We start from the raw sequence: 27,868 nt of genomic DNA, 5'->3' as shown, positions 1-27,868 counted from the left end.
AGTGTGTTACATTCTTCAGGGGTGTGTGGCAGATCCAGATATGCAGTACAGACTGATTCCACAGGCAGGCAGGGACCTCAAACACACAACACAGGATTCCTATCCTCTCAGGCATGAAAAATCATGACACCTAATACTCTTAATCAAAATGGCTCCCAACAAGGTGGACTTTTTATTTCTAAAGACATGCCCAGAGTATACTGTGGTCTTTATCTCAAGAACGCTTAGCAACAAAACGGCTGTAGCAGAATGCAAACGTTCTGATAAGTGAATGTGGTACCAGTGTGTTGTTTGAGGGGTCATATTACACTTTTAGCTCTCAAACTCCAATGAGGGTCATTCCTGAGCTCAGGCCAAAAGTAGTGCACTATGTAGGGAATATGGTGCAATTTGGAATGCAGTTCTTAGGAATAATTCACAAGGCTTTTGGGAGAAGGACGGCCATAGATGGAGTGGTCTTATGATTAGACCCCAGCAGAGAGAAGCCTACGTGATCTACGGTCAGTCAGAACAGTGCATGGATTGTTTGGCCGAAGGGAATCCCAGTCAGTGGCTGGCTCTATACTCCCATACCAAGGACGTTACTCAATCAAAACCTCTATCCTGGTTTCTGGGATGTAGGTCGTAAACAACATTGCCCCACTGCAGCAAGAAAGTAAAAACAATATATAATTGTTTTGTTTTTTTTTTCACCCAAAAGTTGTGTTGATAATATGAACCCAAATGTGCATTCTTGCAGCACACAAAGAATGTTGTTTTGAACCTGGGGACCAAGTTTGACTTACTAAGGCTTGCTCTGTAAGCCTATCCAGTCACTTTCCTGAAATATGGAGGTCACCCCCACCACCATACACACCTTCCCATCCTCCCTAGTGGGGTCCAGGCTTTGTTGCAATGCGATGATACAGAGAGTAATGGACAGTCACAGCATCCAGGGAGGGCTGTAGATGTCCTCTGTACGGTCCACTCTCACACAACAGGGTTAGCCCTGAGCTCCTGGCTCTAACCACACAAAGGCAGTCACTAGTTGCTGCTCCCACACTAGGATCAGGAAACAATCCTCTCTCTATGGTTTAGCGCTCTCCCTCCGTTTCCCTCTCTCCCTGCAGTGCATTAACAGGTGCAGAACCTACACTACTGAGGTACAAATACTCACAACACCCCATCAGCCAATCAGGAGCATAGGTTCAGCATTTCCACCAATCACAGCTTTGTGTGAATCCTGGGACCTCATTCTCAAAACATGGGCTGGGATAAGGAGGAGAGCATTGTCAGAGGCAAGACTGGCACCTATAGGCCTTTACTAAGTAACGCTGGCACAATGTATCAACTCATTATACTATTGAAGTCACATTAAGATTTCCCACTGTTCAATGGTCAATTACTTGACGATACCCACTGATTCTTGAAAAATATGTGTATTGTGTATTGTTTTACCTTAACCTATCATACAAATCTATAGTTTTTTTGCCCCATTTTTTGCATACATTATCTACAATGTATAGCTCCAAATATGTTTCCAACGATCATGTCAGTCTAATTGACCTTCAGGCATTATGAATTTTAGAGTGGTTACCTAAACCTCATCCTAAATTTAGTAGCTTAGTAAACAAAGTGGCAGGGTCAGGCTGTTGAAATGAACACTTTCAACGTATGTAATTCACTGACAATTGGCAATAAGTATAAGATTTCCCCTTTCATCTTTGGCTCTAGCCTAAATAATCTCGAATTTGCGTTTGTTAAAAATAAATAAAAATCCACTCTTGGATGGTATGCACATCCCCGTCACAAGAGGGCGACATGATACTTTGGTCGCTTCATGGGTTGTAGTTTTCTTGACATTTTCCAAGTCCCATTCTATTTTGTAGTACCAACCGGGCCGGCATGTCACGTCTCTGCACATATTTACATTTTAACAAAAAAGACAGACGACAAAGGGGGAGGGATCATAGCGATAAAGCAGACCATCAATCAAAAGATTTATAGGCCAGACATCCACAGCAAACGAATCCCAGGTAAACAGAAAAACATATGTGTTACAACTTGCATCACACGCTGTAACGTTAATATACCTAAGGGAAAGTTGTACGTATTTTACGAGTTATGGCTTTTTGCATTTTATGACTGTAGTTAATTATAAACATAGGCAGTACCCATGTGGTTTCATCGAGCCGGAGACTGCAGATTCTTTTGTTTAAAAAAAAGATTTTAAAAACTAGGAAGACGGACAGTTACGAGAGAATAAGGAAACCCCTCTGCAGACGTTAATTAATTAGTCACAGAATTAGATTGAAGATAATCGTAAGACTGGTTCCTATATAGTTCAATGAGCTTGTTACACGGGAATCTGAACAGATTCGAGGGAGTGGGTGTGCATTTGTAACGACGAACAGCTGACACAAGCTTAGTTAATTTTCATTTTTTACTATCAAGATATAATTTCGAATCGGTTTTTGCATTGACGAAACGTGAATAAATCCGGTGGAGGTGGTTGAGCAACACTGGGCTGTGACTGGAACAGAGCTGGATGGAAAGGTAGGCGGGTTAGGAGTTGAGGAGGACCGGATGGAGTGGAAAAGGTGGAGGTAGAGTAGTAAAGGTTAAGAAGAAGAGGACGCCTGAGGAGCCTTTGCAGGTCTTGTGGGGGAAGAGTAGTGATGACAGAGGTTCGGTTCGCAGTGTTGTATTGGCGTTCAAGGTGTTGGTGAAAATTAAGGACCATATTCAGATGGTTTAATGGTCGCCTGTACAGGTTGCAGGTGTGATTACAGGGCACAGTGGAAATCTTAGGCTTTGAGCTCCAAAATGCAGGACTAGGGAAATAAAATAATGAAAATGGTAAAATAAACAATATGCATAATAAAAGGTGGCAATGATGAATAAATACATTTCTATTGGGGTGGAGGCAGAGTAAAGACTATTGAGGGGGTGGGGTGGAATGACCATAGGGGGACAGCAGCATGATCATTGAATGAAATAAAAACAAAAAAGTAATAATATACATATTAACAACTGCAACAGGACTGGACAATAGTTTTTGCCATGATGCTCCTGTTCTACCTGCGTCTGAGTGATTTGAAGCGGGTAGAACAGGGCATGGCTTGGGTCGCTGGGGTCCCTGATGATCTTCTTTGCCTTCCTGCGACACCTGGTGGTGTAGGTGTCCTGTAGGGCAGGGAGTGTGCTCCCAGTGGTGCGTTCGGCTGCACGTTTTAACATCTTCTGAAGAGCCTTGCGGTCTGCAGCGGTGGAGTTGCCGTACCGAGCTGTGATGCAGCCCGACAGTGTGCTCTTGATGGTGCTCCTGTAGAACACTGTGAGCATCAGCATCCTTATGTTAAATAGTCGCTGTCGTGCCTTCTTCACTACGGTGACCATGTGTTTAGACCATTTCAGATTCTCTCAGATGGTTATGCCGAGGAATTTGAAGTTATTGATCACCGTACACAGCGGCGCCCCGTTGATGAGGTGGAGTCACGGCGGTCTGTACAATCATTTTGACTAGGGGTTTGGAGAGTAAAGTAGGAGAGGATGTGTCTGCCGAAGCTCTTCGTGATGGAAGTTTGTTGGTGCTGTGTTTCAATGTTAAACAGTATGAGAAGGAGCTCAAACTCAAGCAGGTATGTAAACGTGTGGTTGATAGTAGCATGCCGGATCAAGCTGGACGGCAGTGGGTGAAGGGACTTATTACAGGAGTTCCATAAATTAACGTGAAAGAAATAAAGGACCACTTGAAGGGAGGATCTCTTATTGAGGCAAAGTGCCTGCAGGTGACACAAAATGGGAAGAAGGTGGATAGCTTGTCAGTGCTACTAAGATTGGGTTTATGAGTTACTATGTGCGACCATGCCAAAACCATTGCGTTGCTATAACTGTCAACGGTTTGGGCACGTTGCGGCGGTGTGTAAAGGCAAAAGGAGATGTGTGGGGGAGAACATGCATGTGGAGATGGGGTCCAGTTAAAGTGCTGGTAAAAATCATCTGTCCTCGTTTGCAACATTCACTACCGAGTTCAAAACTGCCTCTGGAAGCAATGTCAGCACAATAACAGATCGTCGGGAGCTTCATAAAAATGGGTTTCCATGGCCGAGCAGCCGCACACAAGCCTAAGCTCATCGTGCACAATGCCAAGTGTCGGCTGGAGTGGTGTAAAACTCGCCGCAATTGGACTCTGGAGCAGTGGAAACGCCTTTTCTGGCGTAATGAATTATGCTTCACCATATGTCAGTCCGACGGATGAAGCTATGTTTGGCGGATGCCAGGAGAACGCTACCTGCCCGACTGCATAGTGCCACTACCAACTGTAAAGTTTAGTGGAGGAGGAATAATGGTCTGGTGCTGTTTTTCATGGTTCGGTCTAGGCCCCTTAGTTCTAGTGAAGAGAAGTCTTAATGCTACAGTATACAATTGCATTCTAGATGATTTTGGGCTTCCAACTATGTGGCAACAGTTTGGGGAAGGCGCTTTCCTGTTTCAGCATGATAATGCCCCCATGCACAAAGCGAGGTCCATACAGAAATGGTTTGTCTAGATTGTTGTGGAAGAACTTGACTGGCCAGCACAGAGCCCTGACATAAACTCCATCCAGCACCTTTGGTGTGAATTGGAACACCGACTTTGAGCCAGGCCTAATCTCCCAACATCAGTGCCACTAATGCTCTTGTGGCTGAATGGAAGCCAGTCCCCACAGCAATGTTCCAACATCTAGTGAAAAGCCTTCCCAGAAGAAGAGTGGAGGCTGTTATAGCAGCAAAGAGGGGACCAACTCCATATTAATGCTCATGACTTTGGAATGAGATGCTTGACGAGCAGGTGTCCACATACATTTGGTTATGAAGTGTAACTTGGGATCACAGGACTGACATGGGAAAATGTACACGATGACCTCCATAAGATTATCAGTCCAGCCAGGAATCATGTATTGGTTAATTATCATAATGGTGTTAATCCCTCAATGGAATGCCAGAAGTTTGATGGCTAATGGTGTCTTGAGGAGTTACCAGCCAATCCTGACGTGATATGTCTCCAGGGGAACCTGGCTTAAACCTACTCTCAATTTTGTATTACAAGGTTGTGTTGCAGTCTGTAGAGATAGGGTAGCAGGGGAGGAAGAGGGTGTGTTTCCTTTATAAAGCGAGGGATCCCATATAGGTGTGTGGGAGTTGAACAGGAGTATGTAGTGGTTGACTTTTAGTGAACTTTTACAACCCGTGTAAGAGACTAGAGTTGATGGCCCTTGGGAATGTAGAAGGTCAAGATAGGAGACTGGTAATGTGGTGTGGGGATGTTAGTGCTCATAGTACACACTGGGGAGGGATGTAAATGGACATCAGTAAATGGACAAGTGTTGGAGGAACTACTGGATGAGAAAGGGCTTGTGAGTCTTAATGCCGGCCGGGGAATCAGGATTGACCCAGTAACTGGAAAGGAATCTGCTCTGGATCTTACCTTGATCTCAAGTTCAATGGCAGGCAGATGTAATTGGGAGTTTTTTTTTGAAGGAATCTACAGGGAGTACGGATCACTATCCTGTCGTGCGCTGTAGGCTTGAGGGTGGGAGATTCAGTAGGAAATGGATTGAGGGGATGGAGATTTGGGAAAGCAGAGTGGGCTTAGTTTCAGGAGTTGAGTAAACAGGCGCTGTCTAAGGTCGATCTCAATTCAGATACAGAAAGAGTTAATGATGCAGTAAGAGGAGCGACAAGGCAGGCGATTCCTATGGGTACAGGGGGGAGAAAGAGTAACGCAGTCCCCTGGTGGACTGAGGAGTGTAGAGAAGCAGGGAAGAGTAGGAACAGGGCTTTCAGAATGTTGAAATGGTCCCATAATCACCAGCACCTGATTCAGTATAAACAAGCACAAACAGTAGTAAGGAGGATCATTAGGACAGCTAAGAGGAAGTGTTGACGCCGTGTTCTGTGTACATAGGCAGGACCACTCCTATGGGGGATGATTAAGAGGATGAGTGGGGTCAGATGGGATTGGGATCTCCCTGTGCTGTGGGGAGGAATGGAGAAGGCAGATATGTTAGCCCAGGCATTTTAAGGTCCATTACTAAAATAATCTGACAGCAGCGTCGGAGGAGAACATCCTGCGGTCCTGGATCAGAGAGAGATGGTGGTGGGGGGGATGCATTGAATGGCCCTTTTCCGTTGGCTGGGATGAAGAGAGCTTTAGCTAAAGCTGGGGTAACATCTCCTGGGAAGGATGCGATGTGTTACATCATGATGGCTCATCTCCGCGACACTGCAATGAAGAAAGTATTGGGCCTTTACAATAAGGTGTGGCAGGAGGAGAAACTGCCTGGAAGTTGTAAGCAGGCTGTAGTGGTGCCGCTACGGAAACCAGGGAAAGACCCAACTAGCCCTTTTAATAAGCTGTAGGCCGATAGCGTTGACATCTCATGTATTTAAACGTATTGAAATGGGAAATGCTGACTTACTTTCTGGAGTGTAGAAGACTAATGTCACCAGATCAAAGTGGGTTCAGGAAAGGCAGGATCCTGTACTGTGCCTTGAGTCAGTCATACGGAAGGCACAGGCAATAAGGAGGTGGTGGTAGCCGTTGTCTTTGATGTAGAAAAGGCTTATGATGTTGAAGGAAGGCCTACTCATCAAGCTGGATAACATGGGGTTTGGAGTAGAGGTCGACCGATTATGATTTTTCAACGGCGATACCGATTATTGGAGGACCAAAAAGCCGATACCGATTAATCAGACAATTTTTTAAATTTATTTGTTATAATGACAATTACAACAATAATGAATGAACACTTATTTTAACTTAATACATCAATAAAAATCCATTTAGCCTCAAGTAAATAATGAAACATGTTCAATTTGGTTTAAATAATGCAAAAACAAAGTGTTGGAGAAGAATGTAAAAGTGCAATATGTGCTATGTAAGAAAGCTAACGTTTCAGTTCCTTGCTCAGAACATGAGAACATATGAAAGCTGGTGGTTCCTTTTAACATGAGTCTTCAATATTCCCAGGTAAGAAGTTTTAGGTTGTAGTTATTATAGGAATTATAGGACTATTTCTCTCTATACCATTTGTATTTCATTAACCTTTAACTATTGGATGTTCTTATAGACACTTTAGTATTGCCAGTCTAACAGTATAGCTTCCGTCCCTCTCCTCGCTCCTCCCTGGGCTCGAACCAGCAACACAACGACAATTAGCGCGTGCTAACTAGCTAGCCATTTCACTTCGGTTACACGAGCCTCATCTCGGGAGTTGATAGGCTTGAAGTCATAAACAGCGCAATGCTTGACACACAACGAAGAGCTGCTGGCAAAACGCATGAAAGTGCTGTATGAATGAATGTTTACGCGCCTGCTTCTGCTAACCACCTCTCAGTCAGATACTTGTATGCTCAGTCAGATTATATGCAACGCAGGACACGCTAGATAATATCTAGTAATATCATCAATCATGTGTAGTTAACTAGTGATTATGATTGATTGTTTTTTATAAGATAAGTTTAATGCTAGCTAGCAACTTACCTTGGCTTACTGCATTCGCGTAACAGGCAGTCAGTCTCCTTGCAACGAGAGAGAGGCAGGTCGTTATTGCGTTGGACTAGGTAACTGTAAGGTTGCAAGATTGGATCCCCCGAGCTGACAAGGTGAAAATCTGTCGTTCTGCCCCTGAACAAGGCAGTTAACCCACCGTTCCTAGGCCGTCATTGAAAATAAGAATGTGTTCTTAACGGACTTGCCTAGTTCCATAAAGGTATAAAAAAAATAAAAAATCGGCGCCCAAAAATACCGATTCCCGATTGTTATGAAAACTTGAAATCGGCCCTAATTAATCGGCCATTCCGATTAATCGGTCAACCTCTAGTTTGGAGGAAGGGTTTTTAACTGGATAATGTGTTTTCTTTTTGGGCAATCAATACAAGTGAGGATGGGGAGCTCTGTCAGAAAGCTATGAGGTAGATAATGGTACATTCCGGGAAGTGTCATTAGTCTTTTGTTGTTCTCTATTATGATTGATGATGCATTCTCCCAGGTGAGACCTGATATTGGAAGGTCGTTAATTGCGGATGATGGGGCACTGTCGTTGTATGGAAGGAATCTGGAGAGGGTGGGATGGTTTAGGTTCTTGGGGGTCTGGTTTGACACTCGAGTGACATGGGCAGAGCATATTAACAGAGTACTTGTCAAAGGAAAGAAAATATTGAATGTGATGCGTTGCTTGTCAGGAATGGAGTGGGGGGGGGGCAGATAGAATGGTGTCAAATGCTATATATAGTGCTGTTAAAGTCATCACTGGATTATGGAAGTATGGCATATGGATCAGCAGCTCAGACATCTTTTAAAAAAGCTAGATGTAATCCAGCTTCAAGCCCTAAGAATATGTTGTGGAGCACTCGAGACCTTTCCGGTGGCAGCGATGCAGGTAGAGTTGGGAGAGATGTTGTTTAAAGTTAAGAAGACATGTCCTTGTAGATTTACCCAATAGGTAATAAGGTTACACACGCTACAAAAAATGTACTCCTAGAACATTAACGAAATCTGAATACAATTATTTGGGTGGATAGGCAATGGTATGGCGAGAGAGATGGGGCTGTTTGGGAGGGATTTTTGCCCCTCTGTGGCTCTTCCTACTATCCCAACTTGGTTTCTACCTCAGCCAGTGATTGATCAAGGGTTGATTGCGAGGGTAAGATATGGGAGGACAGGTGCAGAGAGGACAAGTGCAGCTTTTAGTGTTACTGAGTTTAAGGTGGCAGTGACAAAAAGAGCAACGGATAATTTATCTGTTTGCACAATGGAGTTGTTGGCCATACTGTTGGCTGCAGAGTGGGTGGATGAGGAGTGGTCTTCTGCTCTGACTCCTGTGCAGCACTGATGAGCGTAACTTAATACACCCTGTCTTCTACGAGATGCAAATGATGAGGTTTTGCAGTACTTGTATAGGGTGAAACAGGTTGGGGGTATTTGTGATGTTCCTCTGGGTACCAGCTCCAGTGGGAGTAGAGGGGAAGGAGGAGGTAGGTGGGTGTTATCACCAAGCAGGCTCTTAAACATCCTAATGTTGAGATGGAATTGTCAATTAGTAAAGCAGAAGCCAAGCTGTTTAATAAGAGCAGTGGTTAAAAACAAATGGCAAAAGTTGTGGCTGGCCTTAGTTAGTAGCTGGTAGTAAAAACCGTGCATTGTGTGGGTATTTTCATATTTTTCTGGAGTTTAATAGTTAGTTGTCCAATAGGTAGTAGTCATTGATTATGCTAGCATGATGATAAAGAAATGCGGAGAAGACTGAGTGCTAGAATCTATTACTAGTTAATAAAAATAAAATCAAACGTTTTGTCACATGCACCGACAACATGTGTAGACCTTACCGTGAAATGCTTACTTACACGTCCTTAACCAACAGCGCAGATCAAGAAATAGTTAAGAAAATATTTACCAAATAAGCTAAAGTAAAAAATAAAATAAAAAGTAACACAATAAAAACAACGAGGCCATATACAGGGGGTACCGGTACCGAGTCAATGTACGGGGTTACAGGTTAGTTGAGGCAATTTGTACATGTAGGTAGGGGTGAAGTGACTATGCGTAGATAATAAACAGAGTAGCAGCAGTGTACAAAACAAATGGGGTGTGTCAATGTAAATAGTCCAGTGGCCATTTGATTAATTATTCATCAGTCTTATGGCTTGGGGGTAGAAGCTGTTAAGGAGCCTTTTTGTCCTAGACTTGGCGCTACGGTACCACTTGCCGTGCGGCAGCAGAGAAAACAGCGACTGGAGTCTGTCATTTTTTGGGAGCTTTCCTCTGACACCGCCTAGTATATAGGTCTTGAATGGCAGGAAGCTTGGCCCCAGTGATGATCCATAATGTAGCGCCTTACAGTCAGATGCCGAGCAGTTGCCATACCAGGTAACCGGTCAGGATACTCTTGATGGTGCAACTGTAGAACTTTTTGAGGATCTGGGGACCCATGCCAAATCTTTTCAGTGTCCTGAGTGGGAAAAGGTGTTGTAGTGCCCTCTTAACGACTGTCTTGGTGTGTTTGGACTATAATAGTTTGTTGGTGATTTGGATACCAAGGAACTTGAAACTCTCGACCCGCTCCACTACAGCCCTGTCCATGTTAATGGGGGCCTGTTCGGCCTGCCTTTTCCTGTAGTCCACGATCAGCTCCTTTTGTCTTGCTCACATTGAGGGAGAGGTTGTTGTCCTGAACAGGGAGTACAGGAGGGGACTAAGTACACACTCCTGAGGGGCCCCAGTGTTGAGGATCAGCGTGGCAGACGTGTTGTTGCCTACCCTTGCCACCTGGGGGCGGCCCGTCAGGAAGTCCAGGATCCAGTTGCAGAGGAAGGGGTTTAGTCCCAGGGTCCTTAGCTTAGTGAAACAGTTTGTGGGCACTATAGTGTTGAACGCTGAGCTGAAGTCAATGAACAGCATTCTCACGTAGGTGTTCCTTTTGCCCAGGTGGGAAAGGGCAGTGTAGAGTGCGATTGAGATTGCGTCATCTGTTGGGGAGGTATGCGAATTGGAGTGGGTCTAGGGTATCTGGGAGAATGCTGTTGATATGAGCCATGACCAGCCTTTCAAGCACTTCATGGCTACTGACGTGAGTGCTACGGGGCAGTAATCATTTAGGCAGGTTACCTTTGCTTCCTTGAGAACAGGGACTATGGTGGTGTGCTTGAAGCATGTTGGTATTAGACTCAATCAGGGAGAGGTTGAAAATGTCAGTGAAGACACTTGCCAGTTGGTCCGTGCATGCTTTGAGTACATGTCCTGGTAATCTGTCTACCCACGGATTTGTGAATGTTGACAGGTTTTAAGGTCTTGCTGACATTGGCTACCGAGAGCGTTATCACACAGTCGTCCAGAACAGCTGGTGCTCTCATGCATGCTTCAGTGTTGCTTGCCCCCGAAGCAAGCATATAAGGCATTTAGCTCGTCTGGTAGGCTTGCATCACTGGGCAGCTTGCGTCTGGGTTTCCCTTTGTAGTCTGTAATAGCTATGATTAATCATGGCTAGGATAGGTGGCTTTCTAACTTTTGTGTACATGGACCAGATCATTGCAAATTGCGTTGTCAGCAGTTCAGGTAGAAGACTTTGGTTAAGGTTGTATTGATATCACAATGCATGCCTGTTTTGTTTTCGCCCCAACTTTTCTCCAGTGACAAACATTGGCAGTAGAATGGTCCGTACTAAAGAGCTCAGTGACTTTCAACGTGGCACCGTCATAGGATGCCACCTTTCCAACAAGTCAGTTCGTCAAATTTCTGCCCTGCTAGAGCTGCCCCGGTCAACTGTAAGTGCTGTTATTGTGAAGTGGAAACGTCTAGGAGCAACAACAGCGCAGCCGCGAAGTGGTAGGCCACACAAGCTCACAGAACTGGATCGCCGAGTGCTGAAGCATGTAGCACGTACAAATCGACCATCCTCTGTTGCAACACTCACAACTGAGTTCCAAACAGCCTCTGGAAGCAAAGTCAGCACAAGAACTGTTCGTCGGGAGCTTCGTGAAATGGGTTTCCATGGCCGAGCAGCCGCTCACAAGCCTAAGATCACCAAGTCAGGCCTTCAAGCAGTGACTGTCGCTGACGATATCAAGGAAAAAGTAGTAAGTCCTCCTGACCTGCATGGGGTTAAGTCGAACATTGTTCAGGTAATCAAGGGAGGGGGTTTGTGATGTGACTATAGAATTGTGGTTAATGTGAATGGAAAATGTAACTATGTTATTAGTCACTTGTAAATCAAGGGTGCGTATGCAGTGCAAGAACAAAACATCAGGAGAAACGTTAAGATAAAGCTGATCCCTGTATTGTCATTTCTATAGAAACTTGACTTACCTAAAGTCAAAGGTCAACTACTCATTTTCGGCGCCACCAACTGGGATCTCATCGGAAGGAAAGAGGTGCCAAAAGCACAAGGTATAAATAACCCTGCCCAGTCCTGTACATTGCTGTATGCAATACTCCACTTGGTTGTCCCTCAATAGCACTCGTGCTACCAACTTTGAAAGTAGTTTTTCCTGTCTTTCTACTGACAATCTTGAAGCAATCCTCATAATTGACTGCAGTATTGAACTGTTCCTGTTTCTTATCAAATCAAACTTTAAAGTGCATTTACAATCGCAGCAGACTTTACGTTAAAATTGTGGTGTGTGTGGGGTCTCGCAGCAGCCTTCAGGAACCTAGGCCAGAACTTGTGGGGTCCTCACCGCTACGGCAGCATGAGTGACGTGCAGGTCAGCAGTGTGGTGTCTGGGCCCTGTGCTGCCCACAGCCTCCTAATCACCACTGAGGGCAAGCTCTGGAGCTGGGGTAGGAATGCTATACTGTAATAGCTCATAGTTTGTACTTGCATATACACTACCGTTCAAAAGTTTAGGGTCACTTAGAAATGTCCTTGTTTTTGAAAGAAAAGCTCTTTTTTTTGTCCATTTAGAAGAAACTCAAATTGATCAGAAATACAGTGTAGACATTGTGAATGACTATTGTAGCTTGAAACGGCTGATTTTTAATGGACGATCTACATCGGCATACAGAGGCCCATTATCAGCAACAATCACTCTTGTGTTCCAATGGCACGTTGTGTTAGGTAATCCAAGTTTTAATAAGCAATTAAACTGTCCTTTTTTAGACTAGTTGAGTATCTGGAGCATCAGCATCAGGGTTCGATTACAGGCTCAAAATGGCCAGAAACAAATGACTTTCTTATGAACCTCGTCAGTCTATTCTTGTCCTGAGAAATGAAGGCTATTCCATGCGAGAAATTGCTAAGAAACTGAAGATCTCGTACAATGCTGTGTACTACGCCCTTCACAGAACAGTGCAAGCTGGCTCTTACCAGAATAGAAAGATTGGGAGGCCCCGGTGCACAACTGAGCAAGAAGACAAGTACTTTAGAGTGTCTAGTTTGAGAGGCGACAGTGAAGAGGCGACTCCAGGATGCTGGCCTTCTAGGCAGAATTGCAAAGAAAAAGCCATATCTCAGACTGGCCAATAAAAATGTAAGATTAAGATGGGCAAAAGAACACAGGCACTGGACAGAGGAACTCTGCCTAGAAGGCCAGTATCCCGGAGTCGCCTCTTCACTGTTGACTTTGAGACTGGTGTTTTGCGGGTGTTCTGCTTCTGTGAAGGGCGTAGTACACAGCGTTGTACGAGATCTTCCGTTTCTTTTCAATTTCTCACATGGAATAGCTTTCATTTCTCAGAACAAGAATAGACTGACGAGTTTCAGAAGAAAGTTCTTTGTTTCTGGCCATTTTGAGCCTGTAATCAAACACACATGCTGATGCTCCAGATACTCAACTAGTCTAAAGAAGGACAGTTTTATTTTTTCTAATGATCAATTAGCCTTTTAAAATTATGAACCTGGATTAGCTAACACAACGTGCCATTGGAACACAGGAGTGATGCTTGCTGATAATGGGCATCTGTATGCCTATGTAGATATTCCATAAAAAAATCAGCCTCTCCAGCTACAATAGTCATTTACAACATTAACAATGTCTACACTGTATTTATGATCAATTTGATGTTAATGTAATGGACAAAAAATGTTGCTTTTCTTTAAAAAACAAGGACATTTCTAAGTGACCCCATACTTTTGAACGTAGTGTATATGTCTCATAGATGTAATCATTCTAGCTGAGTCCAGAAGAAATCGTCAATATTGATTTCTTTCTCCCTCTATCAGGTCGAAATGAAAAGGGTCAGCTGGGTCACGGGGACACCAAACGCCTGGAGGCCCCAAAACTGATTGAGGCCCTCGCAGACGAAGTGGTGGTGGCTGCAGCCTGTGGTCGCAACCACACCCTGGCATTGACCGAGGGTGGCACCGCCTACTCGTTTGGAGAGAACAAACTGGGCCAGCTGGGCCAGGGCAACCAAACAGATGCAGTCCTCAGTCCAGCCCTGGTAAGCAACATCAACCTTGAAAAAGAAAGGAGAGCCGCACACTCTAGGAGCTCAGGTGCAATAATTGAATGACCTAATAACCAACGTTTCCACAGACAAGCTGTCTTCATCGGGGTATAATGACAAGCACTGCGGTCACTAGTTTATATGGTGTCAAAGGACACACACAGGTGTCTGTAATCATGGCCGGGTGTGGCTTGATATCATTGGTTCATTTACAGATATAAGTAGAACATATAAACATAAAGAACATAAATGGAGAGCATACGATCATAGATTCAATTTGGCTACATAGGCCTACAAACATGTACAATGAATAGCAAAATCACAATGGCTTCAGATCAAAGTCTACGTTGAGACCGAAGGGAGAAAGAGTCTTTTAAATGAAAGATCCAGGCAGCCTCTAGGTTTAACAATAAATTGTCGAGGTCACCCCCTCTCTTAGGGAGGGTGACATGTTCGATGCCGATATAAAGTAGGGCCGAAATCGAGTGGTTCGCTTCCGAAAAGTGGGCCGCAACTGGGTACGTCGAATTTTTGCACCTAGTGGTGCTACGATGCTTCGTAGTTTTAATTCACACATCGTTTTACCCACATACTTTTTACCACAAGGACAAATGAACCATAGGGCCATAGGGGATCCCATAGCAGTACCCTTCATCTGAATAAAGTAATCTTTTAGAAACATGAAATAGTTGTGTGTGAGTACTATTTCAGCCAATTTTATAATGCATGCACTGGAAGCAACATCAACCTCATTATTCATCAGCCTAATTATTGTGGCTGATTTATTATAGGATTAAAATATGGCCACATGCTGAGCCTGTGCTTATGAAAGCTTCTCCTTTCCCCTCTCAGATCCAGTACAATGGGCAGCCCTTGGTCAAGGTGGCGTGTGGGGCAGAGTTCAGCATGGTGGTGGACTGCAAAGGAAACCTCTTCTCGTTCGGTTGCCCAGAGTATGGCCAGCTAGGTATGTATGCAACTAACGAGCAGGACTGGACAGATTTAAACTTCTAAAAAAAGGTTTCTCCAATGACACATTTGAAGAGTCACAATGACCCCTTCAAAAATGATTCTAGATCTAACACTGGCGTTGCACTTGTAACAGGGTTATATTGGTGATTCCCCTTGCCACTTTATTGTTAAGCCAATGGGTTTTTGGTTTTAGTTTTGTCTTGCCTTCACCTTCTCAACATGGCATCTTATTGGCTGGTTTGCGTAGCTTGCTTACGATGGAGGATGTTTCAGTTAGAATCGTCCCAGTGAACAAGCACCAAACCAGCGGAAAGTTGTTGGTTACAAAGCACTGTATGTCAAAAGTGTTTTTTATACTCCCAAGTGATGATTTAAATGTACAATTTACAGTGGGGAGAACAAGTATTTGATACACTGCCGTTTTTTGCAGGTTTTCCTACTTACAAAGCATGTAGAGGTCTGTAATGTTTATCATAGGTATACTTCAACTGTGAGAGAAAATCCAGAAAATCACATTGCATGATTTTTAAGTAATTAATTTGCATTTTATTACATGACATAAGTATTTGATCACCTACCAACCAGTAAGAATTCCGGCTCTCACAGAACTGTTAGTTTTTCTTTAAGAAGCCCTCCTGTTCTTCACTCATTACCTGTGTTAACTGCACCTGTTTGAACTCGTTACCTGTATATAAGACATCTGTCCACACACTCAATCAAACAGACTCCAACCTCTCCATAATGGCCAAGACCAGAGAGCTGTGTAAGGACATCAGGGATAAAATTGTAGACCTGCACAAGGCTGGGATGGGCTACAGGAAAATAGGCAAGCAGCTTGGTGAGAAGGCAACAACTGTTGCCGCAATTATTAGAATGACGATTCAAGATGACGTTCAATCACCCTCGGTCTGGGGCTCCATGCAAGATCTCACCTGTGGGGCATCAATGATCATGAGGAAGTTGAGGGATCAGCCCAGAACTACACGGCAGGACCTGGTCAATGACCTGAAGAGAGCTGGGACCACAGTCTCAAAGAAAACCATTCGTAACACACTACACCGTCATGGATTAAAATCCTGCAGCGCACGCAAGGTCCCCCTGCTCAAGCCAGCGCATGTCCAGGCCCGTCTGAAGTTTGCCAATGACCATCTGGATGATCCAGAAGAGGAATGGGAGAAGGTCATGTAGTCTGATGAGACAAAAATAGAGCTTTTTTTGTCTCATCACTCGCTGTGTTTGGAGGAAGAAGACTGATGTGTACAACCCCAAGAACACCATCCCAACCGTGAAGCATGGAGGTGGAAATATCATTCTTCGGGGATGCTTTTCTGCAAAGGGGACAGGACGACTGCACCGTATTGAGGGGAGGATGGATGGGGTCATGTATCGCGAGATCTTGGCCAACAACCTCCTTCCCTCAGTAAGAGCATTGAAGATGGGTCATGGCTGGGTCTTCCAGCATGACAACGACCTGAAACACACAGCCAGGGCAACTAAGGAGTGGCTCCGTAAGAAGTATCTCAAGGTCCTGGAGTAGCCTAGCCAGTCTCCAGACCTGAACCCAATAGAAAATCTTTGGAGGGAGCTGAATGTCCGTATTGCCCAGCGACAGCCCCGAAACCTGAAGGATCTGGAGAAGGTCTGTATGGAGGAGTGGGCCAAAATCCCTGCTGCAGTGTGTGCAAACCTGGTCAAGAACTACAGGAAACATATGATCTCTGTAATTGCAAACAAAGGTTTCTGTACCAAATATTAAGTTCTGCTTTTCTGATGTATCAAATACTTATGTCATGCAGTAAATTGCTAATTAATTACTTAAAAATCATACAATGTGATTTTTTGGATTTTTGTTTTAGATTCCGTCTCTCACCGTTGAAGTGTACCTATGATAAAAAATTACAGACCTCTACATGCTTTGTAAGTAGGAAACACTGACGATTTTGCAGGTTATCAAATACTTGTTCTCCCCACTGTATATCAATTTGTTTGTAAATGTTATTCGAACATCACACATAAGATGCAGCGTTTTTTGGTGCATATTTGTTATGCATTTTGTTGTAGAGAATTCCAGCTAATACTAGCTAGCAACTTACTGTGTCTGGGGGGGGTTCGTATATTTTGTACAGTGCGGCACATGCAGAATTGGATGGTGAGCAGTGCATTGCATGACATGCAATTTTGTGCTGTTTTTATCAGGTACATTGTTCAAAATATTATATTGTAATTGTTATATTATTTTGTTAACTACATTGCCCAGTGAACAAGCACCAAAGCAGCGTGCGGTACGTGCAGAGTTGGATGGTGAGCTGTGCATTGCATGACGTGCAATTTTGTGCTGTCTGTCAAAATAAAGCTCCATGACTGGTGCTACAAATTGGAGCTCGTGTCGATGATTGATTGTACACAACGCAAGAAGAGTACTGTTACAGTGGTGCCGTGACCATCCGTCGCTGGATTTCCATCTCAGAACTTCGCCATGGTTGCCGTTGAAGAATCAGATAAGACGTCGCTGGTGCAGTTTATGGCGATATCGCATTTCGCCACAAGAGGGCGTTACTGCAACGTTTTATTATCGAATTTGGTGATTTCTCTGGCTGAGACTCTCTTCACAGATAAACGATATAACTTTTGTGTTACTTGTTTATTTGCAATTCTAACGTATATCTGAAATAAGTCGGGTGAGTTTTACCAGTGTACTAGATGTAGGTTAGATTTTGAAGTGAGGTTGAAAATATATATAATTTTTTGCTATTTACATTTTAATTAGTGTGTTGATTTCCCATTGTTAAGATGGAAGGTGTTGGTAGGGGGTTCCTGTCATTTAATCTGTCACCATCTGTTGGTAGGGGTTCAGCCAAAATTCCATTTGCTTCTACACCTATGCCTAAACTGGAGGTTTTTGGGAGAATTGATGATAGTTTACCCATGGAAACGCCCAAGGATGTGTGTGAAAGAGTTTTGCCAAATAGAGGGAGTGGGGAGGTCTCCATGGATTTCATAGCAGACATAGTACAGCAGATTGGTCATTCCATTGGGGAGAACATTGCCTCCTGTTTGGAGTCAAAGGCAAGCGTTGGACATGTTGGGGACAATGTTATGGGGAGTGTATGCAGCTCTAGGGTTATGGATGTGTCAGGCCTGAACCTGGTATTGAAGTCTGATATCAGGGAACCGGTGTACTTTTGGGGGGATGGCTCTGAAAAGTGCACAGTGCATGAGTGGGAGGATATGGCCATGATTTACATGCGTAAGAGGGGCGTGTCTGTGATGGACCAAGCAGTTGAGGTTATGGGTAAGTTTATGGGAAGGGCCCGCGATGTTGTTAAAGTGGGCATACGCAGCAATCCCTCCGTTGATTTATCTAAAGGCCCGAGTCCCATCTTTGACATACTGAAACAACATTTTAGTGACACTGCTTTTTCAAGCATGCCCCTCGTGGACTTTTATGCCACATTACCTCTGACTGATGAACAACCATTTGAATATTGGCTCAGACTGAACAGGGCTATGGAGGTTGCTGAAGATTGTCTAAAGAGACAGAAAAAAAGTGTTGAAGACCCATCTCGTAAGCTCACAGTCATGTTCATCAGACATTGCCCTAACGCTGAACTGTCGCTTATCTTTAAGTGCAAGCCATTTCAGCAGTGGACCGCTGCAGATGTTCATGAGAGGTTGAATGAATACAGGAGGGAGCGGAGGTGACCCCAGCCATCGCAACAATGAAGCAGGAAGTTGGTGCTGTCTTGCCAATCACCATGCCTGCTGTGAGGCCCCACATGGAAGTACCTAATGCGTTGCCTTACCCAGCCCAGACTATTCAGGGCTCAGCTGAGCCGATGGAACGTATCCTTGCAATGCTGGAGCGTGTGCTGGAGCAGAGGCCACAACAGTCTGACCGTAAGTTCCAAAAAGGGAATAGGAGCAAAGTGAAGTCTAATGGGCCATGTAACGTGTGCAGGGATGCTGGACATGATACTTACTTTCACTGCAGGGCCAATCACCTCTGCTTTCTTTGTCATGTAGCTGGCCACACACGCTCTCAGTGCCCCAAGGCCGCAGCTCTGAGCACAGCTGGTGGAGTCCCTACAGTAACTACTGCTCAGCTCCTGGAAAACTAGTAGGCCTGCATGTAGAAGGGAAGAGTGTTGGGCCTTTTGTAGAGTCCCCATCGGTGAGAGCTGTTGATTTGGAGTCTGTATATAAAAGTGTTTGTGGCGAAATGGAGACTGAGAAGAGTATCATAATGCAGAACACACAGAGACTTTCCCCATATGATGATTTATTCTATGCCAAGGTGTTAATAGGAGGGGAAGTAGAAGTGAGAGCTATGCTTGACAGTGGATCCATGGCTTGTACCTTGAGCTCTAGGGTCTTACCTGAACTGTTGCATGCAGGAGGAGTGTTGAAAAGTCCATCATTGAGTCCTACAGAGGTAGTCTTGGTTGGTTGTGGTGGGTTGAAGACGAGGCCTTTGGGAGCATGTGAGCTGGAGATGGAGGTGTAAGGATGTAGAGTTGCCGTGCCTACACTGGTGGTTGAAGGCCAGAGTGATGACCTCATCTTGGGCAGCAATCTTCTAAAGCACTTGATTCGCCACCTGAAGACGGATGGAGATCTCTGGAAGAGGGTTTATACTCCTGTGTGTGACGGGGTGAGGAGAGCAAGCTAATCGATATGATGGCTAATGTGGAGAGATGGAGAGACAGTGAAGTACCTGACAAAGTTGGAACTGTGAGACTAAAAGGGGCTGTGACTCTAGAGCCTATGCAGGAGCACTTAGTCTGGGGCAGACTACAAAACACTCAGACTCTATCAGCGGGCAGTGCTGTTCTCATTGAGCCCAGCAGTTCAAGGTCAACACCAAGGTCAATACTGGTAGGGAGGACAGTAGCTCTTTGCGGGGGAATGGGTGGCTCCCTGTTAGAGTGATAAACCCTTTTCAGAAGACAGTGACTTTGAGACGAAACGCCACTCTAGCCGATGTCTTTCCTTGCATGGCTCTAGAGGACTTTGACTGTTCGTGTGTGAATGATGATTCATCAGCAGCTTTACAGCAGCAAGTGCAGAGAATGGCTGATATTCTCACTGACTGCCAAGATGACTTGACACTGACTGATGACGGTTCCAGCCAACTTCACGATACTGACGGACCTGACAGTTCAAGCGATCCTGAGGTCTTACGTGACTTAGGTTTGACTGATATTGATGTCGACTCCTGTCAAGTGTCTCCTGCTGGTAAGAAGAAACTCATCCAGCTCATAGCTGAGAACCAGCCCATTTCTTTCCAGGCACAAGTTGGATTGTGGAAAAGCTTCCGGATGTCTTCACCGCATTCAACTGAGTGATGAGAAACCCTTTCGGATGCCCTACCGACGCCTTTCACCAAATCATTATGAGAAGCTCAAACAAGCATTGAATGAGATGGAAGTTCACGGTATGGACGGATAATAATCCCTTGACATACATTCTGACCAAAGCTTGATGCTTGTGAACAGAGATGGGTCGCCAAGCTGGCACCGTACGAGCTTGACATCAAGTACATCCATAAATGTTGTTGCAGATGCTTTGAGCAGAGAGCCCTTCGTACGACCCAGTGCACTCCATCGCCTGACAAGGGTCCCCTACGAGACCTTACTAGCTGAAGCTAACGCTGTACGCACAGAGTGCAAGATGTGTTTCACTGGTCCAGCCACCCCTTTGACAAAGCCTCTGACTCCAACGAAGTGGTCATTAGCTGTCTGGCTACTGTTGACCCCCCCATCTGGTGCTTTATCAAGACATGAAGTTGCAGCTGTTCTTCATTCACACAGGTGCTGGGTGGGTGAAGTGGGCTCACATGCACTGCTGTTGCCACAGTTTCCACAGGCTGTTATGCCATCAGAGCAGATCGATGTCGATGTTCTGCCACACGACCTACTGATGAGTAAGCAACGTGATGACAATGTGATCAGCAGAGTCAACTTCTTTGTGGAGAGGGGGAGAAGACCATCCCGGAGGGAGCGTGCCCATGAGTGTTGAGGTTTTGTGTCTTCTCAGAAGTTGGGACAAGTTGACCATGAAGATGGGTGTACTGTATCGTGTTTCGAAGAATGTGGTTACAAAGAGGAAAACGTATCTGTATGTAGTTCCAGCCTCCATGAACACAATGGTGTTGAAGGGCGTCCATGATGAAGGTGGCCAACAGAGAACAGTCTACCTGACAAGACAGAGGTTCTTCTGGCATGGCCTGGAGAGGGTGGTAAAAGCTTATGTGAAGTGCTGCAAGAGATGCGTCGTGAGCAAGACTCCTGATCCGGAAGCAAGAGCTCCTCTTGAGAGCATAATAACAACTGAGCCTCTTGAACTAGTGTGCAGACTTCTGGTCTGCAGAAGATTCTTCAAACAAGTCCTTGGATGTGCTCGTTGTTACTGACCACTTTACCAAATTGGCTCATGCCTTCTTGTGTCCGATCCAGTCTGCTAAGTCAGTAGCTCATCAGTTGTGGAACAACTATTTCTGTGTCTACGGGATGCCTCACCGTATACACTCAGATCAAGAAGCCAACTTTGAGAGCGCTTTAATAGCCGAACTGTTGAGTGTTGCAGGTGTTCAGAAGTCTCACACCACGTCGTACCATCCAATGGGGAACGGTTCCTGCGAAAGGATGAATAGGACGTTGGGAAACATGATCCGGGCCCTGCCGACGAAAGCAAAGCACAGATGGCCTCAGGCGCTGAAGTCCCTCACGTTTGCGTACAATTGTACAATACACGAGACCACAGGCTTTGCCCCTTTCCTGCCAATGTTTGGGAGGACGCCAAGACTGCCTGTTGACATAGTCTTTGGCTCTGTCATAGAGAACCCAGAAGTTGTCTTCTATGACCAGTTTGTTCAGTCTTTGAGGAGAGATCTGAAAGAAGCCATGAATACAGCACAGGCATCTGCAGCGAAGCAGTTGAAGAGGCATGATGACCTTTATGACAGCAGAGTCAGAGGAGCACCAGTGGAGATTGGGGATCAAGTATTGCTGGCTAACAAGGGGGAGCGAGGAAAGCGGAAGCTCGCTGACCGTTGGGAGGATACTGTCTACCTTGTCACTGAATTGAATGCTGACAGTCACACTTTTAAGATTCAGAACAGCTCCACTGGACAGGAGAAGACGGTACACCGCAACCTGATAATGCCAGTCAACTTTCTTCCTCTTCCCCATGCTGCCGTTGATGAGGGAATTAATTAACAGAGTCTGAGGACATGAATGACAGCCTTGTGGTCTCAGCTGCCAGGGACACTGCAGTGGATGATGATGCTGAGTACAGAACAAGAGTGTGGGTGTCGGAGGTGCCTTCTGAAGGAACAGGTGACACAAGCCTGGAGGGTGATGTGCGATCCTTGGATGCTCAGTATATTCCACCTTTGGATTCTGTGGATGATATACTGCAGCTGGAAGGTCTGCCTCGATCAGAGAGTCTTCAAGAATCTGACCGAGACCGTAACAGTGTAGTGAGTGAGCTAATTGACCAGTCTGCTTACGATATCCGTACTGACCTACCAAACGCAGACCATTCCTTACCTGATCAGTTACGTATTGACTGTGTTGACGGACCCACTATTGCAACAGTACACAACACTGTTACCCCTTATGCAGTTGAAGGTAGTCGGGGTCGTATTAGGTCAAGGGCAGGAAGGCTATTTAAACCTGTGTCAAGACTGATTGAGATGATGAATCAGCAGAAAGTTAGCTCTTGAAGGTTAAATAAGTGAATAGAGGGACAATGGTATTGACATCTTTTATTTGTTTTGCTTTTACATCATTGTGACCGTGATTAGAGGTTGCAGGATGGTAATGTGACGGATATGATAAAGTCTCTTATGGTTGTTTATTTTATTACTTGGATGTTTTAAAGTCACTGAGTGTACTTAACATGTAACAGGCATGTTTACCTATGAGGGCTAAGGGGATTGATCAACCACTTTTCACTCTAATTCTCATGGAGTATAGTCTGACTAGAATATTTAGTGACTGTTTTAAAGCAGGGTCTGCATCCTCGATATACATAGCTTTACCAACGCAAGAAGAGTACTGTTACACACTTATTTTTGTTTTGGGTCACAGGACACAACTCTGACGGCAAGTTCATTGCCCGCGCCCAGCGCATCGAGTTTGACTGTGAGACCATTGCACGCCGCGTGGCCATCTTCATCGAGAAGAGTAAGGACAGCCAGGTGACGCCTGTACCTAACGTGGTGGTCCGAGACGTCGCCTGCGGAGGCAATCACACGGTGAGGAGGGAAGACCAGGACGCGTATTCAGTCTTGGAGACCGATCAGTTTGGCCTTCTTAGATCATAATGAATAAAAGGACATGTACATGGGGAACTTGATCCTAGATCAACACTCCTACTCCTGAGGCGCTTTTATGAATACGGACTCTGATACCTACTGCCACAAATACACCTTGAGCCAGAAATGTGCATTTTAGAGCCTCCCGGGTGGCGCAGTGGTTAAGGGCGCTGTACTCTGACTCTGGGTTCGCGCCCAGGCTCTGACGCACAATTGGCCTAGCGTCGTCCGGGTTAGGGAGGGTTTGGCCGGTAGGGATATCCTTGTCTCATCGTGCACCAGCGACTCCTGTGGCGGAACGGGCGCAGTGCGCGCTAACCAAGGTTGCCAGATGCACGGTGTTTCCTCCGACACATTGGTGCGGCTGGCTTCCGGGTTGGATGTGCGCTGTGTTAAGAAGCAGTGCGGCTTGGTTGGGTTGTGTATCGGAGGACGCATGACTTTCAACCTTCGTCTCTCCCGAGCTGCTACTAAACAATTGGATACCACGAAATTGGGAAGAAAAAAGGGGTAAAATTCAACGACAAAAAAACACAAAAAAAGGAAATCAAAGAATGATATAGAACTTTTGCATCTCACAATAGTGTTGGTATATATTAGTGATGTCTCCATCCCCCAACCTTTGCATAATCATGTACATTTGAGTCATTCAACAGACGCTCTTATCCAGAGCAAGCTACAGTGTTCCCTTCATGTTTAATGAATGAACCTGCAGATGGAGACCTCTTCACTCTGGTCCTTAAATCTGGACACTAATAGGGAGCTGAGCGGGTCTGATAACATTAGGCACCAGCCTGTGTTTAAAGGGATAGTCCATTCTAAGTATGAGTTTTCACTTATATTGGCCGTAGTTGATTCGCCAAGTCAGGTTTTTTTTCTTCTCACTTTTTGGTTTTGTTAGCGTGAGGAATGTAAACTGTGTTTGTGTGTGTCCCCAGCTGATATTGGACTCCCAGAAGCGGGTGTTTTCCTGGGGCTTTGGTGGTTATGGACGGCTGGGTCACACGGAGCAGAAGGACGAGATGGTGCCCAGACTGGTGAAGCTCTTCGACTTCCCCGGGCGCGGGGCTTCCCAAATCTACACTGGCTATCAGTGCTCCTTCGCTGTAAATGAGATGGGTATGGGACACAATGCTTATTAACCCCTTGAATGTCGCACTGATGAGTAAATATTTTTAGAATTATTTTATTTATTACCCCTATTATCAATTTATACCACTTTAAACCAAGAATACTACTGTTACTTCCCCACGTCTGTTGCTCTACCTGATATACACTCTGTACAAAACATGTCTCTTTCCATGACAGACTGACCAGGTGAAAGCTGCTATCTCTTATTGATGTCACCTATTAAATCCACTTTAACCAGTGTAGATGATGGGGAGATCTGGTTAAAGAAGGATTTTTAAGCCTTGAGACAAGGACAGTGTGTATGTGCAAGACAAACTATTTAAGTGCCTTTGAACAGGTTATGGTAATAGGTGCCAGGCACAACGGTTTGAGTGTGTCAAGAACTGCAATGCTGATGGGATTTTCATGCTCAGCAGTTTCCCATGTGTATCAAGAATGGTCCACCACCCAAAGGACATCCAGCCAACTTGACACAACTGTGGGAAACTATGCAGTCAATATTGGCCAGCAGCCCTGTGGAACGCTTTCGACACCTTGTAGAGTCCATGCCCAGACGAACTTGAGGCTGTTCTGAGGGCAAACGGTGGTGCAAGTCAATATTAGGAAGGTGTTCTTAAGGTTTCGTTGTGTATGTTGTAGTGATTTCAGGGCGTATCCCAACTGTGATTTGAACCTAGCACCTGTCAGTCTAAACAGTGTAGCCATTACGCCAAGAGTTGGACAAATTTTGCTAGTGTTTTTTGATAAGGAAGCTACAATATTAACATTTTGTGTGCAGGAGGGCTGTTTTTCTGGGGGGTCACCAATACCTCGCGTGAGTCTACCATGTACCCCAAGGCTGTTCAGGACCTGTGTGGCTGGAAGGTCCGCAGTCTGGCGTGCGGGAAAAGCAGTATAGTTATCGCTGCAGACGACAGCACCATCAGCTGGGGACCCTCCCCCACCTTTGGAGAACTGGTAAGTTTTTAACAATAATTAATTGGTGTATGTATAAAGTACATTTCTAACACCCAAAGTGCTATACAATTATACACTGAACAAAAATATAAACAGAACAAGTGTTGGTCCCATGTTTCATGAGCTGAAATAAAAAAATCCCAGACATTTTTCATATGCACAAAAATATGCACAAAAATCTTATTTCTCTCAAATTTTGTGCATAAATTTGTTTAAATCCCTGTTAGTGAGAATTTTTTTGTTTGACAAGATAATCCATCCACCTGACAGATGTGGCATATCAAGAAGCTGATTAATTATACAACTGCACCTTGTGCTGGAGACAGTAAAAGGCCACTTCAAAATGTGCAGTCCATAGTCACACAACGCCATGCCACAGATTCCTCAAGTTTTGAGGGAGCGTGCAATTGGCATGCTGACTGCAGGAATGTCTACCAGAGCTGTTGCCAGATAATTGAATGTTAATTTCTCTACCGTAAGCTGCCTCCGTCGTTTTCGAGAATTTGGCAGTATGTCCAATCGGCCACGCAACCACAGACCACGTGTAACCACGCCAGCCCAGGACCTCCACATCCGGCTTCTTCACCCGTGGGATGATCTGAGGTGGGCAGGGCTGAGGAGTATTTCTGTCTGTAATATAGACTTTTGTAAGGGAAAAACTCAATCTGGTTGGCTTGGCCTGGCTGCCAAGTGGTTAGGCCTATGCCCTCCAAGGCCCACCCATGGCTTCACCCCTGCCCAGTCATGTGAAATCCATAGATTAGGGCCTAATGAATTTATTTCAATTGACTGATTTCCTTATATGAACTGTAACTCTCAAATCTTTGAAAATGTTGCGTTTTATATTTGTGCTCAGTATAGAAATGTACTTGTGTGCTCAAGAGACTGCTGAATTGGCACACCTGTTCCGGCTTCACCACTTATGACATGGGTTTTGTTACAGGGATACGGAGACAACAAGGCCAAGTCCTCCACTACTGCTCAGGAGGTGAAGACCCTGGATGGAGTTTACACTGAACAGGTGTGGAGCAGCAACAGAGAATGAAAACAGTGATGAATTTGAATTCCCACTCATGTATTCTCTAGATGGGAACTGCATTTAGGTGCATGTTCACTCTGAAACTTTTTGTTGTTTGTGGTTGCAGGTGGTGATGGGATACGCACACTGCCTGGTCATCGCCAGACAGGATACTCCACAGGAACAAGAGATGCTCAAGAAGCTGCCAGAGTACAACCCACGCACGCTCTGATGGGGCACCATCCAGCCACCTTACCATTTGTCAACAGATTCTCTCCAGAATGCATCTCCCCTTTAGGTCACCTTTGTAAGGCTTGATGGATGGCTGGGGAGGGTGGGCTCTTGTATGTATGCGAACACAAACAAGTCAGTTCTTTTTGTGTTTGTTCCCAAAGACCAATTACATTTTCTTTGTTCATGAAGTCCATGGCAGTATTACTTTTTGTCAGGTCGATCTGTATGCATTGTCAGAACACAATCGGGATCTGAGACATTGTGCCATCAAGTTGATGCTCTCCGGCCATTGACTTCTGTTAACATTCTTTGGTTAATCTCTTCACTTGTACGATTAAATGTTGGTGCCAAGGATGTGCAACTGTCTCTCAGGCCAGTATCTGCTTGTCATTCCAGACTTTTTTCACCTCAGTGACTCCTTTTAGCCTGGGAATCCAGGTGTGGGCACTGCAATCTTGGCAATGAGAATGTGGTTTTGCGACTCTCTTTTAGTCCAAATGGTTAACAGGGTGTGGTTATCCTAGTTTTAAATCAAGACTGGTTGTTTTTCTTAATTTGTTTTGGTCAAAGGCCCGCATGTTTTTTACATTTCAAACGTGGAAATGGTAAAGGTTAATTAAATTGTTTGATTTTGTTCAGTCTGTTCTGACATTGCCTCTCTCCTGCCCCAAGAGGGGTTAAAAGCTTTTGTTGGCCAGTACATCTTGTCATCACTGCTGTAAACAGCCTGGTTTTGACCACTGTATGTAGCAGTTAGTATGCATCCATCTGCTGACCAATCATCCACCGTAATTTGGGTGAGCTAGGAGTAGATGACTGGGATCGTACAGATGGGCAAGTTTCTTGTACATACCGATGACGTGCACTCTATGGGTTGATTTCGGGCCACACTTCTAGCATCAATCTGATTTAACCAATTCTGACAAGCAAATTTCCCCATTTACCAATGAGCATATCACACCTTACACAGGTTCTGAGCTGCCAAATACTTGAGATTCATTTACAGATGGTTATGCTGGATTAACATTGTGGAAGGTTGACTGTTTTGTCTGCATTTTGGGAGTTATGGCTAGCTGAATCTAGTGCCTTCAGAAAGTATTCATTCCTGTTCACAGTTGTTTCAGCCTGAATGTAAAATGTACTACATTGTTTTTTTTACACTTGTATACAAACACCCCATAATGTCAGAATTGTTTAAATTTGTACCAATTAAATAGCTGAAATGTCTTGATTCATAAGTATTCCACCCCTTTTGTTATGGCAATCCTAAATAAGTTCAGGAGTAAAAATGTGCTTAAGTCACAAGTTATGTATAACATGATTCTTTA

The 27,868-nt window shown here is 44.8% G+C and overlaps 1 protein-coding gene across 2 annotated transcripts; it reads left to right on the top strand.

Annotated features, from left to right (window-relative positions):
• Window positions 1-11,412: 11,412 nt before the first annotated feature.
• On the top strand, window positions 11,413-27,771 carry LOC110532119 (protein RCC2 homolog). Of its 2 annotated transcripts, none has more exons than XM_036988034.1 (10): window positions 11,413-11,597; window positions 11,814-11,907; window positions 12,160-12,300; window positions 13,682-13,902; window positions 14,761-14,875; window positions 22,974-23,140; window positions 24,139-24,319; window positions 25,110-25,288; window positions 26,232-26,309; window positions 26,434-27,771. In XM_036988034.1, the coding sequence occupies exons 1-10, from the start codon at window positions 11,502-11,504 to the stop codon at window positions 26,536-26,538; spliced, it is 1,377 nt and encodes a 458-aa protein (XP_036843929.1). In that variant the 5' UTR covers window positions 11,413-11,501; the 3' UTR covers window positions 26,539-27,771. The 2 variants fall into 2 exon arrangements, with proteins under 2 accessions (XP_036843929.1, XP_021471412.2); XM_021615737.2 differs by having other exon boundaries at window positions 11,414-11,597; window positions 12,157-12,300.
• The last annotated feature ends 97 nt before the right edge of the window (window positions 27,772-27,868 follow it).

Source organism: Oncorhynchus mykiss, chromosome 9 (genome assembly GCF_013265735.2).
Source record: "Oncorhynchus mykiss isolate Arlee chromosome 9, USDA_OmykA_1.1, whole genome shotgun sequence".
Classification (NCBI taxonomy): domain Eukaryota; kingdom Metazoa; phylum Chordata; class Actinopteri; order Salmoniformes; family Salmonidae; genus Oncorhynchus; species Oncorhynchus mykiss.
The sequence above is the reverse complement of the archived record's forward strand: the minus strand, read 5'-3'. Positions and strand labels throughout refer to the sequence as shown.

Excerpts from the sequence above, each read along its gene's own strand:
- LOC110532119 (XM_021615737.2), top strand. The coding sequence starts at position 11,502 with ATGGGTTTCCATGGCCGAGCAGCCGCTCACAAGCCTAAGATCACCAAG. Across the intron at positions 11,598-11,813 it reads ACGATATCAAGGAAAAAGTA|AAACTTGACTTACCTAAAGT; the intron begins GTAAGTCCTCCT and ends TCATTTCTATAG. Across the intron at positions 14,876-22,973 it reads CCCAGAGTATGGCCAGCTAG|GACACAACTCTGACGGCAAG; the intron begins GTATGTATGCAA and ends TTTGGGTCACAG.